The 20,946-nt window shown below is 36.7% G+C and overlaps 1 protein-coding gene across 2 annotated transcripts in view; it reads right to left on the bottom strand.

Annotated features, from left to right (window-relative positions):
- Window positions 1-20,946, bottom strand: part of LOC142323177 (putative fatty acyl-CoA reductase CG5065) — a 181,560-nt gene that overhangs the window by 47,652 nt on the left and 112,962 nt on the right. For both annotated transcript variants that reach the window (XM_075362479.1, XM_075362478.1), the window contains one exon: window positions 1,452-1,700. In XM_075362479.1, coding sequence (XP_075218594.1) covers window positions 1,452-1,700 — 249 coding nt within the window. The remainder of the gene's footprint in view (window positions 1-1,451; window positions 1,701-20,946) is intronic.

Genomic DNA, 20,946 nt, shown 5'->3' with positions numbered 1-20,946 from the left:
ACACACTTGTACAATTAAGTTGTTTTTTTTTTTTTTTTTGAAAACATGCATTAATATACATATGATAGTGCAAAAAATATGCATTGGATTCTGGATAATTGGATCGGGACCATACGGCCCTATTAAGCGATATTAACAAAAAATGAGGAAATATACACAAATACTGTACAGTACATAATTTACCATCTTATTCAGAATTTTTATTAAGTTCACAAACAAATTATTAAATTAAAAAATGATTAAATTGTTTTTGAAGTCTTACATAATTAATAAAAAAAGTAGAAGTACAATCAAAACAAGTGCCTTTTACGGTCAGTAAATTACAAAAATAGGTTCTTCAATGTCTATTACTCGGTTAAACATCTTGAAAGAAGTTTTCTACTTTTCTGTCGTCTCCCTTTTATCATCTGGCGTTCTACAAATTCGGTACAGACTCGTAGTTCCGCTCTCGGACTTCCTTCACTATCCCTTCTCGGATAAAATACTGCAAAAGTCCGTCGATGAAATTTTTTTCGTTTCGTGTAAATACGCATTTGATTTCGTGTTCGTCTTCATCATCATCATCATCGTCAACTTTGCCTGGTTTTGAAGTAATGTTTTTGATTATTTTGTAATTATTCTTGCACAACTTGAAACAATTACATACTGTGCAGACCAGTATGTACAAAACGTTTCTCCTTGCTGTTAAGAAGAAGTTAGTTCCCTCCCTATAGCGTTTACACAACGGTTAAACGACTTAAATCATTAATAAAACTGTTATTTTACAAGAAAAATAAAGAAACATACGAAATAGTGGGCCTTATAAGCGGCATTTTGGATCGTTAAGCAGGCGTAATTTTACATGAACTATACAAATATGTTTCCGTTTTTACAAAACTGCCCTAAATAACCGATAGTCTCCTATCGGACGGAATTCACTGTATACGATTAATTTATAAACGGGAGGAATTACTGTGGTTTTAGAGTATTGTATACAATACTTTATGACATTCCTGTTTTCAAGTTTTTTTGTTGAAATCGTCATCCTAATTTTTAGAGTGTAAGTTTTAGTAATAAACTTACTTTTTTAAGTAACTTTGCGACCGCAGATGATAATTCATCTAAAAAAAAAAACACAAAAAGTTGCATTTTGAGTCTGTAAGCAAAAAAAGTTTCACTAAAAAAATGACGTTTAATTAAATAATTCTAGAAAACTAAGAGCATTACGTGCAACTCATCTCAAAATCGCATTTATGCGTTACGATTGACTTAACAGATTAACAAAAGTAAATCGATAAAATTAGAAATTATCGCCCAATTAAACCGAATACATTTTTAATAGTAAAGAAAACAGCTACGATACTATGCGATTCAAACGGCTTCCAAAAATCAAAATGCCAACAGTATGTCACTTAGCTACGACAAAGCGATCTAATAATTTAAAACTGGTCTGATAAAAGATAATATCTTACCTCCAAATTCATCATTTGATGACACAACTCCACCAGCCGCTTTGTGCCGAGCATATTGATCGTAACAGATAGTTTGAGCGCCTCATCAAATTTTACAGTAGCGGCTGAGTGGAAGACTACAGAAACAGTCCTTGCCAGAAGGGCTTGATCCGACTGGCTGATGCCGAGTTCCGGTTCTGTTATATCTCCGAGTATAGGAATGATCTTGTTCAGTTCTGATGGCCGTTCCTTCCTTAGTCTATCGAACAACTGAACAAAGAAGAAAAAGAAAAAATTAATCTTAAAAATAATTTTAATCAAACTATAACGGAACTTTATAATCGCTGTTCTTAAGATATAATGTAATAGTCGAGTGTGGATACTCAGCCTGAGTGGACGTGTATTTCTAGCGCTGCGTTTTATGCGTTTTTGGTTTGGTTTTTTGCGGCTTTTTTATTGGACAAGTAGTGAATCATTTCGAGGTAAGGATAACGGACAATTGTGTTAAATTTTGGTGACCGGACTGTGCTGTAATTACGTTTTTTTTCTGTTGTAACTTTTTTCTCCATAAGAGCCAATGTTAAATTGGCCGTTGAGGCTAGTACAATAAGTTAAATCAATAGGCAAGTAACCACAAGTTTATGACATCACGGCTGTTGTAGTAAACAACAACTTAGAATAATTATCGACAAAAAAGTTATACTAGTAGAATTTTTTTCTGTTTGAGGCTCTTATAAAGGGGATTTTCCTTTCCTAATAACTCCTTCCCTGACCAATATTTCCCAAAATCCTCTCGGATCGGATAGATCCGAGACCAATACCTTCCATAGACCCCCCATCCGCCCCCAATTTTTTTGGAGGGCGTTTTTGGTCGGATACATATTCGAGCCCCGTCCCCTCAAATTTTTCTGAGGACAGATTCGGGATCATACATTTTCCGACCCCCCTAAAAAAAAACCCGTCTCCCCTACCCCAACCCCCACCACCACCCCCGAGTGGGGTATCTACGGACTTGGAATTGAGCCGAGAGTTCAATAAAAATACTGGTGATTTTTTAATTCCTTCCCTATGGAAGAGGGGATGGAATTAAGTGTTTCCGGGCCTTCTGGCCCACCATAGAAGAAAGGATGGAAGGCAGCGGACCTCAAACGGACTAAACGAGTTAGAGCCGGTTCCTCCGGGGAAGAAGAGACTACCCCTACATTGCAGGATCGCAGGCTGGACCATGCCCTTATAACATTTAGACAAAACCTGGGCAAGTCTATGGTGACTTATCAAAAGGTCCACAAGAGGGAGCTGACGGAGATATATAAGTCCTTTCAGCATCTTAATGACGCAATGACTGATGTGGATGCCAAATCACAGGGGACACAGCCCGAACACACCAGGGCAGAAGAATTGTCGGACATTCTTGAATCCGAACTGACCGACGAACAATTAATCGATAGATTGTCTGGTCGCTGGTCCACATGGGCCATGAATAGAGTGACTTCCGTTGACCCTCAATCTGATAGCTCTGACAGATGTAATTTTGTAGACTTGAACAAGCAAATGAGACCTAGTGCTGCTAACGGCAAATATGCTACCGCTAAACCGAGGGCAATCAGCACAGACAATACCACCAATCTAGACGAAAATAGGGTTTCAACTAATTGGACTAGATATACGGTCCTTTACGACTCATCAGCAAGAGACCGCGCTACAGCCGCCACTCTCCTTAGGGCGTTGAAACGAGTCGTGGTAAAAACCAGGGCTCCCGTCTTTGTGCTTCCACCGGGACCCGCGGGTACAATGATAAGGAAACTGATCATATATCTGACCAGAAAAGAGAAGGAGTTCCCGAAGATGGTCCTGCCCAGATTGGGGAACTCGGTTCGGGCTCGCTCAAGATCGACTTCAACCAGGAGGGGCACACCACCGGTAACTGATAGCAAGACTATCGTTATTAAGGCCGAGGGAAAGACTGATGCCAACCTGTTGAGAACAATGAAAATCAAAGTCATCCAAAAAGAGGCAGGCGAGGTCCTTTATCTCCGGAAAGGCCAAAATGAAGAATTAGAGGTGGGGATAAAAGGGGCGTAGAAGGCAAGAGAACGCACCACTCTTGCGAGACATCGGGCAGCAGAACTTTAGGTGAATCTATGTTCTAGGGGTGACAGAAGGACTGTGATCCACATTAAGGACCTCGATGTAGACACAACCGAAAAGGAGGTGAAAGAAGCGGTCTCCAGAGTTGTCGGCGCGGGGGAGACGTTCCAGGTCACCTCTCTCAGGAAAGCATACGGTGACACTAAAAACGCCACCGTCATCAAGACACATAAAGGCGCCACAAAGCTTGTGGCATCAAGACTACGAGTTGTCTGGGTCCATTGTAGAACCTACATTCGCGTAGGAGAGCGCTGCTACCGTTGTTAGAGCACCGGACACGGTAGCAGAGACTGTAAGGGCCCGGAGAGAACAAACCTCTGTTATAACTGCGGTGGCGCTGGACACCGTATCCGGGAATGCAGAGAGGCATCCAAATGTCTGGATTGCCGTAGCCTAAATCACCGCACCGGAGGCACTGAATGCGGAATGAATCGCGATACCTAGAGTCTTATTAATCAATAACCATCGAAGCCTCCACTCCCATGACTTAGTGGAAGAAACAGCAAACACTGGACAGTACAACTTTGTTGTAGCCACTGAGCCTAACATATACTCTGCGGCTGGGTCTCGATGGGTGCCAGATACCGCTTGGGTTGTGGCTATCAAGAAAATTACTGGAAACTGGGACTATAGCTTATATTTGAGGACTGAAGGAGTCGTTGCGATACAACTCTGTAACTATATATTGTTTGGGGTCTATATAAGCTAGAATGTGACGCTCGCGGATTACGAAGCCAGACTTCTAGGACTGCAGAGGATGGTCATGAACGCCCCAAAGAGGACAACTATTGTGGGTGACTTCAACTGCCATACCGTAGCGGCTGGGGCTGGGTCCTCGAACAACAGAGGAGTAGTGCTAAAAGAATTACTAGGAACTACTGGGCTTGTGTGCATCAATGATGGGTCGCCCACTTTTTACGCCCGCGGGCATCCCTCTATCCTGGATCTGGTACTGATCGATGGTAAATTTCCACCAGACATGGTGAGCATGCAGGTTTTGCAGGTCGAGACTGTAAAACCATTCGGCTGTTTCTGTTGAAATCCTTGATACTGAGACTTTTATTAGAAATCAACATCTACGCTTTAGACTTTCGGAACCAGCTATCTATCCGAGAGACGGACTGAAATTAATACGGTAGATGGTGTGGTAAGTCATCAGATCTTCGGTGGAGTCCCGCAGGGGTCTGTACTTGGACCCCTACTTTGGAACATCTTCTATGAGGAAATTTTCCGACTTCAATTCCCGCCGGGGGTGAATTTCGTAGGGTACACGGACGACATTGTGGGGGGAGGGGTTTGGTACCGGCATAGCCGGGCCTGGTTGCTTCCGTCGGAGATTAGAGGCAGGCAATTAAAAGATCCGGAAAGGACATGTCCCCGAGTCGAGTATACTTGGATGTCCGGCTCGAGGATGTAGAGGAAAAAAGAAAAAAAAAGGAAGTTATAATGTAATATCTTAATTAATTTTAATCGATCAGAACAGATTGACACTTTATTTCCAGAGTGAATTTTTCCATTATGGATGAATAATCCACGAATTAATTCGCTAAGAACAAGGCTCAGTAAAATTATTACAGTTATATATATATAATAAATCAGATTAACAAACACCCGAATAAAACAAATCATTTCTACGTTCTTTAACGCTTTTGATCCTACCAATGTATCGTACATCGCCGATTAAACGGTATCGTGAATCCGAACAACGTAAAAGGTATGTTTTCAAAACATTTGATTTAGTTTTTACGTCGTTTACATTCACAGCCACTTACGAATCGTTCTTCAATCGATTTCGTTTTCTTATCTCAGTCCGGTAAACGATTTTTCTACCGCATTATCCAAGAATTTACTACTCACGATTTTGATTAGTTATACTCGCTAGTCGTTACAATAGGAAGAGGAAATCAAACGAAACGGTTCATTCTTTTTTTGTTTTAAACGATTACAACAGTAGCGTTAAAGAGTTAATGATCGCACAATATTACGCGCGTCTTTATTTACACGTTTAAATACAGCGTAAGTCTATACAATTATAAAAGACTATACTTTAATCTACTATTTATTAACTGTTACAGTAACGAATTCATTTATTACAGGAAATTAGAAGCCGATGTTTTCAAAAAGAAAGCTTGTCGTCTGCCGTTGAAAAAATATTTAGATACATTCATCAAGCTGGAAGATATTTTCCGATTAAATACTCCACCTCCGATCGACTTTTCGGCGAAGTGCTGAAAGAAAAATGTTGAAGTTTTAGCAATACAGAAATTCAGAAGAAAGGATACAGATGACAAAGATATGAAAAACAAACGTAAATCTAATTTCAAAACGTATTTATTAAACATAATTTTGCGCTTAGCACAAAGACTGTGTTCAGAACAAATTTTTAACAAAATTTCTATCCTATAATTAAAGCTTGAGATATAGACGATAACGGGGCAAGAAAGCCGGTAGTAATTATATTTAAAAATAAAGAAGCGGAAAACGTTAAGAAACGTAATTTTACAAGAATAATTCGGAAACCGGTTTTTAATTTTTGTTTTATTTTAGTTCAGGCTTAGTTTTTTTTTTCTAATCGATAAGAGTAAAGTAAATTCAAATTTAATAATTAAATAAGGCGTTATAACATAGCGGATAGTACCTCGCGGACAAATTAAAGAGACAAATTCTGTTATCGTTTAATAACGGGCTTGTTTGTAAAACGTTCACCGGTGAGCGTTGTAACAAATTACGTTAGACGTTTCACGACTGAAACGTTGGAGTTCTGTAGATAGATCGATCAGAAAATAACCGTCGATAAAAGCATACTCGTTAAAACAATTTAAATATCTCTGAAAATAAGGTATATCTTACGGAGCAAGACCTTCTTTCTTCCATAATACTGAAGTTTTGCTTTTTGTTTTGAAGTTACGTTCGTGCGGTATTTTGCGGTAAACCCCTGAAACGTACACCCTACAAACAGCAAGAAATTCTTAACAGTATACGTTCACCGATTTCATCTTTGCAATCGTGTCGTAGTCGGTCGCATCCGTGTAATTTAATGTTATATGAGATTATCATTTAAGTTTTTCAGTTTTTTCTTTTAAGTTGCTTAAGTTTTGAAAGCATACATCATTCGATGGCCGCAGATCATCTACATTAATAATCTTATCGGTTCGGAATATTTGTTTTATAACAAAAAAATTATTTTGTAAAATCAATATAAAAAAAAGTAGATAAATATATAATTTTAAATAATAAGTACAAATAATAAATATAAGCACAAATGTAAATTTTCAAAAATAAAGTAAAGCATCGTTAATCCGAAATCTATTAACAAAATATACGAAAAAACTTTAATCTGAGGATTAGGTTAAACGCTCAAAAACTATCTCGGCCTCGTAAGGGTCAAAATGAAGGCTATTACCGAGAGCTTATCAAAGAAAGAAGGATACACAGGTATAAATACCTCTCGCATTAGGGGAGAGACATTATACCTCTCCATCTAAATACGAAATGAAATAAGTTCGGTTCGACTACCGATTACGTAAACGTTTTATTAATCTTCAGTATAAAGCGAGGTAGATATGAATTTTTACAGTTTAAATAAATCCTTACCGATTAGAAAACAAATCGTTGACTTTATCCAGATCTGTTTTCCTGATCGTCTCGTTTTACGTATTTATATTAAACTGAAACCGTTAAATTTTTAAATCTCATCCGCTTCTTACATCATAATGCAAGTGTACAACGCACTGAATGAGCGATCGACAAAGATGTAGTCGACGATTATTGATCTGGTACGTTACACGCGTGTGTATCGCTAATCTCATTCGAAACGATCATCAAATATACTCTCATAAGATAAATAAAATAATACACAATTACATTAAAATTTATAAAAATACAAACAATCGCATCTATAACCTGCATACACGAACACAAATTACGAGTAAACAGACGTAATGCATTAATAGTGTGAGGTGTAATTATTAATAATCCTTAAAAATCAAGTGGCTAGAAAATAAATACGAAGAGAGAAAAAGATTGTCGTCTTCGTAGATGAAAAAAATTCAAGCGATACGTAAAGATGTGCATTATAACGGTTAAATGTTGAAGTTCAATAGAATCGGTAGATTCGAAGGATATTAGTTATACGTACAACATCCTGCCCGGAGATAAATCTTTAAACCGATGGTTGGCAAGGATAAAGCAGGCCGATAGTAAAAATCACGTAAGATAGTGATAACAATTATTATTATTTTAAGTATACAATTATCAAACGTGAATATAATTATTTATTCCTATAAAGGCGTAAAATTTACACAATATCGATCGTGAAAATTCACAAAAAGTCATTAACAGTAAAAATTCAGACGATGCTACATCAATAAATCGGTGCGCAAAATAACGAATCGAATCTGAGGACTAAGAAATTTAATTTAATCGTCGTAATTTTTTATTACTTACATCCCAAATAGTAACATCAAAACGATCATTTTTTTAATAATCTTCCCGAATTACCGCAGAAAACATATTAACGTACAAGTGCAGTAAAGATACTCGTGTCGATAAAATAACTGCAGAGAGAGTATTAATTTCAATGTATCATAAATAACACACGTGCGCGCCCGGTTCCTGTTCGTTTAACCGTCGCTTACAGCGTTTAATAAACAGAAACTTCAGCGAATACGTCGTACATCATTCTAGGGAATGTAAAGGAACAGATCTATCGTCCGTAAAAAAAATAATAAATAAATAAATACGTAAAATAAAATGCATAAAATAAGATAAAATGTAAATGCGACAAAATCAATAAGATAGTCGGTAGAACGAATTAGAATTTATACGCGTATTTAAATTCTACTTTAACAGGAAAATTCTTTTATTCTTTAGTCGACAGGGGATCGAAACGATTCTGCTTTTTGCGGGACGTTCCAGATAACAAATATAGTTATTAGGGATTCCCGTACACGGATTCGATAAGGTCCATCCCCGATTCACCGTACTAAAGAGTGGACCGCCACGCTATCTGACAGAAGGTTCGGGCGGTACCGCAGATGAACCCGGGCCGACGACCGACACAAATCCCGTAGTATTTACCCGAAGAAAAAAGCGGAAGCAGAAGGGAACTATCGACGCGCAGAGAGACGGCTTTTATTTACACGGACCGGGGAAGTTTTACGGTCCCGATAAAGAATTAAACTCAGTTTGATAACAGAATAAAATCATAAGACTCGCGATGACGACAACGGTAATGAAACACCCGTAAGATATAATATTTAGAGAATTATAAATTCCTTCGACGGCGTTTTCATACAAACGGGAATTCTCAACATTAACCGGCGTAAAATTTGAAAAACAGATTACGGCTTTAAAGAAAATTCAAAAACATAAATGAAGAAATCACAGTACAACACTTCAAAATTGTTAAACCAGAAATACAAATATCTCGTTAACTATTCTACCGGCAACATACTTTTACCTTTATTCTCGATAACGGTTTCCGATGTACTTTAAATGAACTTTTCAGCTAAAACCCCATGCCGAGCTAGTGCGATTCAGTTTTACTCAAGGAAATCGGTTATTAAAGCTAGACAATTAAACACATTACCTTAATGAGCATTTATTAATAATAAAATACGGCTTTAAAGCGCATTAGATAAAACCGAACAAATTAATTACGAATTTAATTAAACGTAATCGTACCGGTAACCGATGTATTCGACACCGGAAAACAGAACCGATGCAGGTTTAAACAGAATAAACAAAATTTTAATTAAATCAAATGTAATAACAAATTTCACGGTATAATGCGATTATTGTTATTAGCGTAGACAGAGAGAATATATAAAGTAAATAATTAACGCGTAACGGCAAAAACACGCTGACATATCACATTTATGTGTTCTTGCACGTTTTAGCAAGTAAAGCGATTTTTAAAATACCGAATAATAATTTTAACGATAAGACAGAAGTAACATATTTATATGGAATACAAACATTTAAGATCACATGATACGCATTTATCGTCAAGAAAACAGCTGAAACATCATTAAGGTTATGGAAAACGATGATTTGTTTAATTTAGCTGCCTCGTATAAACATCGTCAAGGCTGTGTAACGAGTCAAAGAAACGCGGTTACATTGTTATTTAATATATACCGCCCTATAATATTAATCAGCAGCAATATCGAATGAATTAAAATAGAATATATACATAATTACAAATTGTACGCTATAAAATATGAAGCGCATTTGTAGGTATCATCATATTAATTAAACGGACTGAATCGAATAATATAGTACATTTTAATGGAAATAATATTATACTAAAATGTAAATCAGTACACACGTCGATGCATGCTTTTAATTAAGTTCGTATAATTTAGAAAATCAAGCTTTTAATATATAAACAAACAACTGTATTAAAAAAAAAAACCCCTTTCACGCTTACATAAGTTTTCATCACGAGCTGGGACGGTAGACTAGTCAAAAATTAATTTTAACATACTCTCTAAAAATTTTCCTTTTGGTTTTTATCGTCCGCGTGTCGCATTACTTCACAGACTTCCACTCATACTACTTTTAAAAATTGCTGCGGTTATGCGAATTCGGACCGTTCTAAATTCTATATTACAATACGCTTCTTATACCGACATGCCTGCCCTTATTACGGGCCCGCGGAACACGCGTGTCGGAACACGTACGCCATAAACTGTGCGGGACGCATCGGTAAGAAAGCATCAAATATGAAATCGTTCCTGCCGATATATCCTGGCGACAGGATACAACTGCGTTAACAAAACAAAAAACCGCGCTATATTTAGATTTTTATTTATACATTTTTATCAACTTTATTCGTACAAAACCAAGGAACCCGAAAAAATCTGAACAGAACCTCCTACAACAATCAAAAATCGATCTAGAAGTTAGCCGCTGTAAAATTTAAACACCTAAATTATTTAGTTTTACGTTAGGATGAAACATTAAAGAAGAACGTAAAAATATTTTTCACAGTGAGGTAGTTTACTGGCATTTCTCTCGCCACAACCCTATTCGGTCACCCTAAACCCTAAGACCGAATATCCGTACAACGAAGGGCTACTATGCCTCAAACAGTTTAAGCGACCAATACCCTATTTAGCTCCTAGAGCTAACCTAATAGTCTGAATGGTATAAACATGGTAAATAAAGCATTAGCTAACATCATTACAGTAGTTTTTTCAAGTTCTCCGACGTTTCTTCATTAAAAAAAATAAACCCTACAAATAAAAAGATGAACTACAAATCACACAATAAGACTAAAGTTATACTATTTAATAAACCTAATTTTTTTTTATAAAAATAAAACTTTTATATAAAAAAACTAGCTGACACGGCAATGCATCGGTATTGCAAGCTTGGAATATATATATAAATTAAATGAACACAGATGAAATTTTTATAAAACATTAAAAAATAAAAAACTGAACATCACAAAATTTAATCTTTCCTTTTCCCCCTCTTCCTATCTTCACCCCTCCCCCTTCTTCCATTCTACCCTATTTCGCAAAAATATTTCTTTTCATGTAACCTATACATATGCTGAATATGAACAAAGTCGGAATATAAATACATTTTTTTCGAAATATCTCGACCCCCTTGCCACCTAGCGGGTCGAAACTAATTCAGAAACCTTCACAGGCGTGCGCACAACAACTCACCAAAGTTTCATCGCAATCGGATGAATGGTATAGGAACGCATACGTGACAAACAAACAAACATTCATTTTTATATATACGAGATCTGTAAATAAAGTAATGAGACTAGTTTTTTTTTTGGCAGCCAAAGTGGTAATACAGTAAAGTTACTAGTAAACATATGGTTACATGAACAACTTATTTATATTAGGTATTAATATTTTTAGTCTATTGTTGCCACGTGAGAGGTAAACAAACTTTTCCTGAAACGAGTTTTTGTTGTGCGTTACAAAAGCGAGTGATACTAATTATAAACAACGTTGTTCAATGAAGTTTTGTTTTAAACTCGGTGAGAATGCTACTGAAACTTTTTCAAAATTGAAAAGGGCATATGAAGATGACACTCTATCACGAGCCCAAGTTTTTAGGCGGTTTAAAGCATCTTCAGATGGCCGGGAATTATGGCTCTGAAAGACCGTTAACGTCAAAAAGTAGCGACAGTGTTGAGCGAATCAGGCTTGATATGGTACGACCGGCGATTAACTTTCAGAATGATTGCGGAATAACTGAATTTGAACCGTACTACAGTCCATCAAATTTTGACAAAACGAACTGGATATGAAAAAGGTTTGTGCAAAATTGGGTCCCAAAAAACCTCACTGTTGAACAGAAAAGCAACAGGGTGGAAGTGTGCCGCGATCTTGTAGAGTGAATTGAAACTGATCCTGATTTTCTAAAAAATGTTATTACTGGTGATGAATCTTGGATATTTGAGTACAACCCAGAAACAAAACGCCAGAGCAAGAAACGGCACACTTCAAACTCACCACGTCCCAAAAAAGCAAAAATTAGCAAATCAAAAATCAAAACCATGCTAATTTATTTCTTTGATAGTAACGTCATTGTCCATAAGGAGGTTTTTTTTTGGGGCGAAAAACGATTGGACGTTATCATCGCCCGGAAAATAAATAAAAGTAATTAAAACTTAAAACTACAATCACAGGAAGCAAAATCCGGAATGGGTGTAAAAGGCCCATTCTCGGATAACAAAAACACTAACATGTAACTTAAAACTACGTTAAAAACTATCATATTAAAAATAAATAAAACTTAAAACTAAAAAAAGAGATAAAACTTACAACTAATATCACAGACGAATTTAAAAAACATAAAAAAAAAAGAAATCTGAATATATATATATATATATTAAAAAAAAACAAAATTCCGATAGGGAGTGTAAAAGGCTCGCTACTCGGATAACAAAAACAATACATAGGACTAGAGTAATTAAATTTTTTGTATTAACCCTATACTACGCAAAAACAGAAACATCCGGTTTAAAACCTCTTTATCATTACCCAAGATACCACGGATGTTTCTGGGTAGTTTAAATTTACGACGCAACGCCGCATAACATATGCGGTCCACGAGTACGTGGCGGCAGTTGCATCGTGCGCATAAAGGTGCTTGTCCTCTGGTAAACAGATACTCGTGTGTGACCCTCGTGTGTCCTATCCGCAATCGACAGAGAACTACTTCCTCACGCCGGGGTTTTATGTATGAGGAGTCCCATGGTAACACAGAATCAACAACTGGAGGCTGCACCATAACAATGCACCTTGTTACACTGCACTCTCAATTAATGAGTTTTTGACAAAGAAAAACATTCCCGTAGTTCTTCAACCACCTTATCCACCGGTCTTGAGTCCCCACGACTTTTTCCTGTTCCCGACTTTAAAAAAACACCTCAGGGACACCATTTTGGAACAGTAGAAAACGTAAAAAAAAAATTGTAACCGACCATCTGAAGAATACTCCGGTTTTTGAGTTCCAAAAGAGCTATGAAGAATAGGAAAACCGTTTAAAGCGTTGCGTGGCTTCCCAAGCGAACTATTTCGAAGGTGATAGACTCCACGTATAACTGGATTGTAAATAAAAAGTTTTTCTGAACCAGTCTCATTACTTTATTTACAGACCTCGTATATAAGATTATTAACGGTATAGAAGGATAAATAAAACGCCGCATTAATAAGTTCGATTAATGATTGCGCTTAAGAAGTCCTTAAATAAATAACACGGATCGATAATTACGATACAAGTTTTCTCCGCGATCATAAATAATTTTTAAAGTAAATATAAGAAAATATATAATCGCTCGTTAAATGCTATAATTTATTAAATCGAACGAATGACGATCACTAATTATGCAGCTAATGAATTAACAGTTATTAATTGTTTTAAATACCAAATAAATGAATTAATCGTTCGATAAAATACAAATAAATGGGAAAAACAACACATCTTCTCATATATAGATTACATCGTATGAATACAATATTTTTATATAACACTCCTTTGTGTCAAACCAATTTTTTTTTAACAAAATAAACCGTCCCGAACAAATAACGTTTTCAATAAATCGATAACCTTTTCTACATAACATGATATGTACAATTTAATACACAAAATTACAAACTAAAAATTACAATTTCAATAAACGATGAACGAATAGCACTTCATTTATTACACAAGAAATAATGTTACGACAGATGATGTATAAAAAATCCATTCTACAGATACGATTGCGATGACGCTTCAATAAGTAGACGCGTACTTATAGCACACTGAACGTTAACACGACTAAAACAATATCGAATAAATTTTCTACAAATGAACCGTTAATCAGAACTAATGAAATGAAAACGGACTAACGGAAATAATATTTTTTCAGAACCGTACTGAAAGATGATAAGGTAAATTTTGCGACAAGAATATATTTTTTTTAACAAAAAATTTATTTTGTATATACGCCATCAGTCGTTTGACATTCGACTAGTCTGATGAAATTACCGGTTTCTAACGTCCGTAAAATTATTACACCATTTAAAAATTCATTTTTTGATTCAGGGACTCGAGGAATATTGGAAGTATTAACAAAAATTTTAGTCCAAAAAATAAATAAATACCTAACGATATCGCTTTAAACGAATAATAAATTCGTATTTTTTTCTTTAACTGAAACTCTTTCTTTAAAAGCGTACGGGAATATTTTTCCCGTAGAAAAAATAATTAACTAATCGTTAGCTAATTAATTAATCGTTAGATGTCTATAAAAGGAACCGAATTATAAAACGAGGTACTATAAAATAAGTACTGACATCTGAAAAGAATGAAGAAATTCAGACGTACGAAGAGAACACGTGATGGGATGCTAAAGAGAAAGGCTAGAAGACACAAAAGTTAATACCTTTTTCTTTGTAAACCGAAAGAAAATGTGGAGTGAACTCGTAGAAGAGTAGGTATTTCGGAGAAAATAAATGGTGACGGCCCGACCCAGAAAAGACTGGAGAATTGGAATTTGAAGCTTCAGAATCTAGTTTGAATCGTCAGTATAGATTCAGTATATCAGATGATTCAATAAACACAAAAGTTTTGGGTACTAAAATAAAATGATAAATTTATATTATAAAAATGTACAGAATTTTATTTACGAATGAGAATTATATCAAATGTGGCAAAAAAATTACCGCGGAGTAAAATCGTTTTCGTCGTTAAAAAACAATTTCGTTTTAATGACGATCTTGACCGTTATGTTCTACCGGGTAAAGCCGAATAAAGCTCCTTCCTCTTAATTCTTTAATAATTCTACATAAATGATTTTAAACGGGTAGTCCAGGAGTTGGGGCGGAAAGAGGTCCCAAAGAGCCACTGGAAAATTAAGACCTTGCCAAGATCCGGCAAGTCTTTGTGGCCGGTGTTCGCTGTTCCTTGGGTGGACCTCTTACAGGGTTGTCAACCATACAGAAGTACCCCGGTGATTCAAATGTCAAGGTTTTGGTCTCAAATCTCTCCGCTGTAGAGCACAGGGCAGTTAACTGCCCTAATAAGACCCCGCCTGACAAGTGCGCTCCCTGTGCCTAGGTGAAAGGCTTTGATGCGACACCGAATCGGGGGCAAACAATGCAAGTCGCATGACATAGCCCAGGCGAAGATCGTGAGCAATACTGCGTATGGCGACGCCTGAATTGGAGGAAGCTTTCGAGAACGGTCACCTTGTTGAACGCTTGCGCCTGGGGCACTTAAACCTGCATCATTCCCGGGTCTCGCACAGTTGGTTACAGCCAGGAACATCTACTTGCTTAACGAGGCAGAACAACCGCCAACTTTCTCTGCCAAACTGGGAGAATGTTATATTGACGTCACCTTGTTGACGGTTGATCTACTTAGGAGTACAAGTAGTTGGACTATCTGGCCCAAGGCCAGTATGAGTGACGATAGGATTATAACCTATGAGATCGTTTACGGAGGCAGTCTTAGAGCTCCAGATTCGAGTCGCTATAACCTAAGGGGCCTGGATCAGCACAAGCTGTGGCGCGAGTGTGCGGCTACCTTACAGGGGTTGGAATGGCGCATGGAGCTCTGGTAGGAGGTGGAATTGACGGCTGAACAATACGGCCGGGCCATCATCAAGACTGCCTGCGATAGGGTCCTATGGCGGCCTAGGCCAATGGACGGACCCTTGGGTAGTAGCCAGTCCGTTGATCTGGGAGTGTCTGGAGACGTCATGACTTCCGCTTCCGAAGAGCCGTCTGTTAGACGCAGGCGAAAACCCGGGAAAAGGTGGTGATCCTCTGACCTGAGCGTGCTGCGCGCAACATACCAGCGTCGCCCGCTAACGGGGATTATCGTTGACAACGTCCGCGCTGAGGGTCTGCGGATCTACCGGCGTGCCTGTAATGAATATGTTCATGCTGTTAAGGAAGCCAAACTCAAGTTTTGGCAAGACTCCATGCGCGAGTTGCAACGCAACCACTGGCAGCTCGCTAAGACATGTTACTGGCCAAAGCCATTGCACATGCTGTCCGGTGTTCGATGCGGGTTTGGTGGTCAGTACCACACTTTAACATCTGTAACGACTTACCAGGCGTTCCTGGATATTCGGTTTCCAGATGCTCCGTGCATCTGGAAACCGAATATCAGGTGCAGGTGAACCAGAAATCGGCGTCAGGGAGAGTTTAAGTCTGTGTACTTTTCATATAAGTATTTGTTCTTATCGAGCGTATGTAGTTTCAGATCCGGATCGACTCTTATTGCTTAACAAATATCCCCCTCGTAATTTTTAACTTATTAATTTTAATAAAAATTAAGTTATTAATTTTAATCTAGATTCGAAGCTTACGTGCGATCTGCGGAATCGTGTTAATATTTATATCGTTGATGCAAATACAAAAATCCAAACGAGCTATAATAGAAATTATTAATAATTTTTAACACACACTCTCTCTCTCTCTCTCTCTCTCACGGCATGCGCACACACATTACTGCCATTTATTAACTGACAATGAGTTGTAAAAAATTACTGGATTTTTTGAGGAATACACATTTTATATATACATGCATGCTTAATGTCACACTGCCCCGATTAAGAGTTACAGGAGGGGGGGGGGCGTAAATCCAGAAATAAATTGTATTAAAAAATAAAATTTACATTTAATTTAATGCAGGTTAAAAGTAAACAAAAAATAGTAAGACCGGTATAAATGAAACTGTAAGTGAACAAGCACACGATACACGACCGACTAATTAATTTTTTGATTCGCATCTGTATGATAAATAAATTTTAATGACGATAAAATCTTAAAATATTTTATTATTTCATATCAATTTTTCCCAGATTAAGGAGGGAAGGATTTTTATAACCGTGTAACATTCTTGATGTCAACCGATTAAAGGATTCCAGTAGAACAGCAATACTAACTTGATGTCTGTTAACTTTAGCGGCTACATGAGAATCGTAAAACAGGATCGAAGCCGCTGGATACGTGGAATTAAAAAACGTATAATGAAAGTTCAAAACAGTTCACGGTAAGTAAAATTTATAAAGACATTCTACTGTTACATTACTAGAAATTAAAAATAATCGTAAATACAAAAGCAATGTAGAACAAATTATAATTACAATAAAAAACATAAAAACAACACTCGAAGCGCTACAAAAGAGAACGCTTCAAATAATTATGAGACAAAATAGGACGAATACAAATTAAAAAATGTACAAGATGAATAAAAATATTATAATTTGACTAATAACGGTTAAGTTAAAAGAAAAAAGGTTAGCTTACAATACATTCCAACCCCCACTGAACCCTTGCCCAGATTGACTCCTCCCGATCCGTTTTACGACCTTGTAAAGGGTATTATATATTGATTATAGATTCTCATTTTTGCATAACGGTTCTTCAGTATATCTTTCACACACTGCTGCTACATGTCATATCGCGCGCGCGCGTGTGTGTTAGAGCGCGCTGTTAATTCTATTCTTTATTTAAGAGCTAAATTCCATAACGCTGTTATGTTACACATAAATTGGGCATAACAGTTTCCACAGTAATTATCAATACACAGCAGTTAGAGCCTAATTTCAAGGATAAATAGATATATAATTCGCCCGTACCTCTTCGTTCAATTATAATTATTATTATTTTATCGTTAACATACGCGAATAGCAAATGTTTTTTTAATAACTAACATACGATTAAATTTTTTTAAAGCGATATTTATTTCCTAAGAATTTATGACGAAAGGGTAATACACTTTTGACCTGAAAGATAAAATAAGTTATTTATAAATACCTCCTCTATGAATCATGAGACCTTGCCGTTGGTGAGGGGGCTTGGGTGCTCAGTGATACAGATTAGCTGGACCGAAGGTGCAACCATATCGGAGAGGTATCTGTTGAAAGCCAGACTAAGGAATGATTCTTTAAAGAGGACCGCAGCTCTTTCAGTAGTTGTTAAGAGCATAGGTCAGAAGGACCTAAACAGCCATATCAACATCACTCAATCTTCTGAGTACTGCGTAACTGAAAGCAATGGAAAACTATAGCTATTTTTTTCCAAGAAAATGGGGCTCTCTGCATTTTCATATAACAATGATGGAGGCGCCTTCCTTGGTAAAATATTCTGGAGATAAACTAGTCCCCCGTTCGGATCTCCGAGTGGGGACTACTAAGGAAGGAGTCACCAGAAAATTAAAAAATAACATTCTACCAGTCGGAGCGTGGAATGTTAGAAGTTTAAAAAAGGTTGGTAGGCTGGAAAACTTAAAAAGAGAAATGGATAGGATAAATGTGGATGTTGTAGGAATTCGTGAGGTTCGGTGGGAAGAGGAAGGCGACTTTTGGTCAGGTTATTTTAGAATAATTAACTCAGCTTCAAATAATGGGCAGCAGGAGTAGGTATTGTAATGAACAAGAAGATAGGGAAGAGAGTAGAGTATCTCAAAACGCATAGCGATATAATCATTGTAATAAGGATAAAATCAAAATCTAAACCGACAACGATTGTTAACGTCTATATGCCTACAAGCGCCCATGATGATGATGAGGTAGAGTGTGTATACGAAGAGATTGATGAAGCAATTAAACACGTAAAAGGAGATGAAAATTTAATAATAAATGGAGGTTGGAATGCAAGCATTGGAAAAGGCAAGGAAGGAAATATAGTGGGTGAATACGGGCTGGGCAAAAGGAATGAAAGAGGGGACAGACTTATACAGTTTTGCACAAAGTATAATTTAGTAATTGCCAACACCCAATTTAAAAATCATAATAGAAGAATATACACATGGAAAAAACCAGGCGATACTGCTAGGTATCAGATACATTATATCATGGTTAAGCAAAGATTTAGAAATCAACTCGTCGACTGCAAAACTCACCCTGGAGCAGACATTGATAGCGACCATAGTTTGGTGATAATGAAATGTAGATTGGGGTTTAAAAACTTGAAGAAAAGGTGTCAGATGAATCGGTGGAATTTAGAGAAGCTTGAGGAAGAAGAGGTAAAGAAGATTTTTCAGGAGGACATCGCAAGAGGTCTGAGTAAAAACGATAAGGTAGAAAATGTAGAAGAAGAATAGGAGAATGTTAAAAAGGAAATTCTTAAATCAGCAGAAGCGAACTTAGGCGGAATAAAGAGAACTGGTAGAAAACCTTGGGTTTCAGACGATATATTGCAGCCGATAGATGAACGTAGAAAATATAAGAATGCTAGTGATGAAGAAAGTAAAAGGAACTATCGGCAATTAAGAAATGTTATAAACAGGAAGTGCAGACTGGCGAAAGAAGAGTGGATTAAAGAAAAGTGTTCAGAAGTGGAAAGAGAAATGAACATTGGTAAAATAGACGGAGCATACAGGAAAGTTAAGGAAAATTTTGTGGTACATAAATTAAAATCTAATAATGTGTTAAACAAAGATGGTACAGCAATATATTATACGAAAGGTAAAGTCGATAGATGGGTGGAATATATTGAAGAGTTATACGGAGGAAATGAATTAGAAAATGGTGTTATAGAGGAAGAAGAGGAAGTTGAGGAGGATGAAATGGGAGAAACAATACTGAGAGCATTAAAAGATTTAGATGGCAGAAAGGCTCCTGGAATAGACGGAATACCTATAGAATTACTGCGCAGTGCAGGTGAGGAAGCGATTGATAGATTATACAAACTGGTGTGTAATATTTATTAAAAAGGGGAATTTCTGTCAGACTTCAAAAAAAGTGTTATAGTCATGATACCATAGAAAGCAGGGGCAGATAAATGTGAAGAATACAGAACAATTAGTTTAACTAGTCATGCATCAAAAAAACTAGAATTCTATACAGAAGAATTGAGAGGAGAGTGGAAGAAGTGTTAGGAGAAGACCAATTTGGTTTCAGGAAACGTATAGGGACAAGACAAGCAATTTTAGGCCTCAGATTAATAGTAGAAGGAAGATTAAAGAAAAACAAACCAACATATTTGGCGTTTATAGACCTAGAAAAGGCATTCGATAACGTAGACTGGAATAAAATGTTCAGCATTTTAAAAAAGTTAGGGTTCAAATACAGAGATAGAAGAACAATTGCTAACATGAACCAAACAGCAACAGTAATAATTGAAGAATATAAGAAAGAAGCCGTAATAAGAAAGGGAGTCCGACAAGGATGTTCCCTATCTCCGTTACTTTTTAATCTTTACATGGATCTAGCAGTTAATGATGTTAAAGAAGAATTTAGATTCGGAGTAACAGTACAAGGTGAAAAGACAAAGATGCTACGATTTGCTGATGATATAGTAATTCTAGCCGAGAATAAAAAGGATTTAGAAGAAACAATGAACGGCATAGATGAAGTCCTACGCAAGAACTATCGCATGAAAATAAACAAGAAGAAAACAAAAGTAATGAAATGTAGTAAAAATAACAAAGATGGACCATTGAATGTGAAAATAGGAGGAGAATAGATTATGGAGGTAGAAGAATTTTGTTATTTGGGAATTAGAATTACTAAAGATGGACGAAGCAGGAGCGATATAAAATGCCGAATAGCACAAGCGAAACGAGCCTTCAGTAAGAAATATAATTTGCTTACATCAAAAATTAATTTAAATGTCAGGAAAAGATTTTTGAAAGTATATGTTTGGAGTGTCGCTTTATATGGAAGTGAAACTTGGACAATCGGAGTATCTGAGAAGAAAAGATTAGATGCTTTTGAAATGCGGTGCTATAGGAGAATGTTAAAAATCAGATGGGTGAATAAAGTGTCAAATGAAGAGGTGTTGCGGGAAACTGATGAAGAAAGAAGCATTTGGAAAAATATAGTTATAAGAAGAGACAGACTTATACGCCACATATTAAGGCATCCTGGAATAGTCGCTTTAATATTGGA

The sequence above is a fragment of the Lycorma delicatula genome, chromosome 4, assembly GCF_047948215.1.
Source record: "Lycorma delicatula isolate Av1 chromosome 4, ASM4794821v1, whole genome shotgun sequence".
Taxonomy (NCBI): Eukaryota; Metazoa; Arthropoda; class Insecta; order Hemiptera; family Fulgoridae; genus Lycorma; species Lycorma delicatula.
This window is presented reverse-complemented; position numbering and strand designations above follow the sequence as displayed.